General features: G+C 45.1%; 2 protein-coding genes across 2 annotated transcripts in view; both read left to right on the forward strand.

The window, feature by feature from the left end:
• The window catches only part of SKA2 (spindle and kinetochore associated complex subunit 2), a 1,094,818-nt gene that overhangs the window by 961,090 nt on the left and 130,426 nt on the right, over positions 1-3,302 (forward strand). The window lies entirely within an intron of this gene.
• The window catches only part of MKS1 (MKS transition zone complex subunit 1), a 16,783-nt gene that overhangs the window by 6,541 nt on the left and 6,940 nt on the right, over positions 1-3,302 (forward strand). Inside the window, exons 7-9 of the mRNA XM_006154652.3 lie at positions 56-160; positions 1,053-1,161; positions 1,700-1,756. Of these exons, the coding sequence (XP_006154714.1) occupies positions 56-160; positions 1,053-1,161; positions 1,700-1,756 (271 nt within the window). The remainder of the gene's footprint in view (positions 1-55; positions 161-1,052; positions 1,162-1,699; positions 1,757-3,302) is intronic.

A 3,302-nucleotide genomic window follows, 5' to 3' on the forward strand; every position in this document is an offset into this window, starting at 1 on the left:
CTTTCCCTGGAGGTGGACCAGTGATCCTGAACCTTGGTGATTCCTTGGTTTCTAGGCTTGGCTATAAGAAGTATGAGCATGTCCTCTGTACTCTGAAGGTGGACAGCAATGGTGTGATCACAGTAAAACCTGACTTCACTGGCCTCAAAGGACCCTACAGGTAAGGAGAGGAAAAGGGTGACAGGGCCTGGCATCCCTTCCCTTGGCTTCACTTCCTGCCCTTAGTCAAGGAGATCTGCAGAAAACGCTTCATCTGTTCTCACTTTAAATTCCCAGACAGTGGTTCGTTTTTGTTTTTTTTTTTTGGAGAGGTTTTCGCTATAGGGCGTGTGCGCTCGCCAGACAGACAGAGACATAGAGACAGAAAGCAAGAAATCACCCCCCAGGGGGGATGGTCACGCCGCAATCCCTTCTCCTCCATTCTTCTCTCGGGATCTTGGGCACGCACGCACACGCGCCCAGCGTGAGATTTAAGCCACCAGGTCCGAGACGCAAACCGCGGTCGACTACGTGGGAGTCCAGCGACATAGCCATTACGCTAACTGCTGGTTCCTGACAGTGGTTTGTTTTTGTTTCTGCATCACAGACCCTTAGGAAACTGAGAATCCTAATCTCAGAAAACGTCTAACTGCACTGATTTGAAAAGGACCACTTTTGTAGTGTAGTTAAAAATGATTCTCTGCGATGCTTAATGTGGGGCCTCCTCAGAGCAGCAGAGAGACGAACTCAGCCAGCACTTTTCCTCTGGGCTGTTCCTCACCTCTGTGTCTTAGATTAGAAATGATCTGGCCTGACCTCTGTTTTCAGGTGCGAGAACGAGACACCAGAGTTGTGCCTTAGGGTTTTCACAGTGACTTCAAGACAGAAATGGGCCCACAACCTCTTCTCTGAGTCTGCTTCTCGTCCTGCTTTTTCATTTTGTTTCCCTCTCCTGTCCATCATTATGTCATTTTTGTCATCATATACTTCAGGTGAGGTGCGTGGTGACGGCTCATACCTGGGCTAGATGGCTTGTAATCAGAGTTGGCCCTCCTGTGGCTTTGCCCTTACAGAATCGAGACAGAGGGGGAGAAGCAGGAGCTGTGGAAGTATTCAATCGACAACGTGTCCTCCCTCGCACAGCCAGAGGAGGAGGAGCGGGAACAGCGTGTGTTCAAGGACGTAAGAGCTGGTTCACTCCAAGCACCATTGGGATGAGCCCCGGTGCCTGGGAGCCAAGGCCATATCTGAAGTTGATGTCAGCATTTATGAGGGAGAAGCCTTGGCCTTCACAGCACTCTGTGGTCTAGGAAGCATCGCTGACATGCAGACAGGAGTTTTTGATCATGTAACATTATAATAATAACCACTTCTTTGAGTGTGTTTACCCTCTGCGGTCTTAGGTACTTTACATACCTTATTTCATTTAGCTCTTATAAGAACTCTTTAATTATCATTACCATTTTATAAATGAAAATAATAAAGAGCTAAGTAATCTGCTTAGGTCATATAGCTGATAAGTTTGAGAGCCAGGATTCAGTCCCAGACCAGCTGACTCCAGAGCCTTGTGCGTCCCTTTCAAATGACCGTGGCTGGTTGCTGAGGCCTCCAGCTCTGGGTGGCCTTTCCCAGTATTGTTGCTTTTTTCCCTCCGGTTTAGAACTGAACCTGGGTCTGGTTTGAGCTATATCTTGAGGCTTGGTTTGGTTTCTTCCCTCAGCTTTATGGCCGGCACAAGGAGTACCTCAGCAGCCTCGTGGGCACTGACTTCGAGACGGTGGGTAGCCAGGCTCCCTGCAGCACCCTGACTGTGCATGGGTGATAGTTCCTCTCCCAGAGGTCTTGAAGATCTACTCTTCAGTGCAAAAACGAAGTCAAAGGCTGGCTTATAAGGCATTGTCCTTGTTATTCTTTTAAAGCATTGTGTATTATAGAGTACAGTTCCTGCCCTGGGGAGGTCCAAAAGGGGACCCACATTCTGTGGGTAGCTTTCTTTGGGGTGGGATTGGGAAATGCAGATGGATATTGAGTAGTGAGAGGACTATGTCAGGATTTTTACTTTTTATTCCCTAAACTTAGGTAGTTTTTTGTTTTGTTTTTAGAGTTTTTTTTTTTGGGGTTTTTTTTTTTTTTTTTTTTTTTTTTGCCTTAGGGTCCATGTGCTTACAGGAGAGAGAGAAAGAAAGTGAGAAATCACCCCCCAGGGGAGTGGCCATGGTGTAATCCCCTTTCCTCTACCCTCTTCCTGGGATCTTGGGCATGTATGCAAACATGCTCAACATGAGTTTCAAGTCACCAGGTCCAGGGCTCGAACCGTGGTCAGACATATGGGAGTCCAGTGACATAACTGCTATGCCATTTGCTGGCCCCAAAACTTAGCTAGTTCTTTTTTTTTTTTTTAATTACTATTATTTTGAGAGTTTTTTTTTTAATTACTACTATTTTGAGAGGTTTTTTTTTGTTTTTTTTTTTTTTTTTTTTTTTTTTTTTTTTTGTGGGGGGGTGGTCTTTGTGTATAGAAAGCAAGAAACCACCCAGCAGGGATGACCATGCTGCAGTCCCTTCTCCTCCAGTCTCCTCTTGGGATTTTGGGCACACATGTATACGCACCTGGCATGAGTTTGAAGCTACTGGGTCTGGGACTCAAACTGTGGTAGACTATGTGAGAGTCCAGTGACGTAACCAGTACGCCATCTGCTCATCCCAATAATAATTATTTTTAATGAGAGAGAGCACAGGCGAGAAGAGAAAGAGGTAGATATTTTTGACAGGTTCTCGCCATGTTGTGATCCTGCTGCCCCAGTCTCCCAGTTAGCTAGGATTATGGTTGCCCATCCTGTTTAGGTCAGGGTGGGAATCAAACCTGGGCCTTCTGTGTGGCTCCAGCCACAATGCAGTGATGTCCTCCTACTTGTGTCATGTGGCAAGCCCAGTAGTTTTAAACTTTTAGCAGTGGTTGTGCATTCATTTGCTACTTTGTAACTAATTTAAAACATAGATATAAAGATAAGAAATGTCTTTCTCACCGTTCATGTGAACATTTTTCCCAAGTACCTTATAGAGAGAAAAGGGGTGTCATTTCTGTTTGTCAAATATTTGGCTCTTAAAAAAAACAAAAAAACCCAAAAAACAATTTTAGGTCAGTTATACTGTGGTCCTGGTCTTTGTCTTCCCTCATTCTAGAAGTTCTGTTTAAAGGATGGAATTACCCTCAATGGTCTCTATCTCTCTCTAAAAAATTAACTTTCATAATTTTCATATTGCATAAGCAACAGATGCTCAGCATGGAAAAGTTGGACAAGATGGGCTGGACGGTGGTTCAG

The sequence above is a fragment of the Tupaia chinensis genome, unplaced genomic scaffold (genome assembly GCF_000334495.1).
Source record: "Tupaia chinensis unplaced genomic scaffold, TupChi_1.0 Scaffold000416_1, whole genome shotgun sequence".
NCBI classification, from domain to species: Eukaryota; Metazoa; Chordata; class Mammalia; order Scandentia; family Tupaiidae; genus Tupaia; species Tupaia belangeri.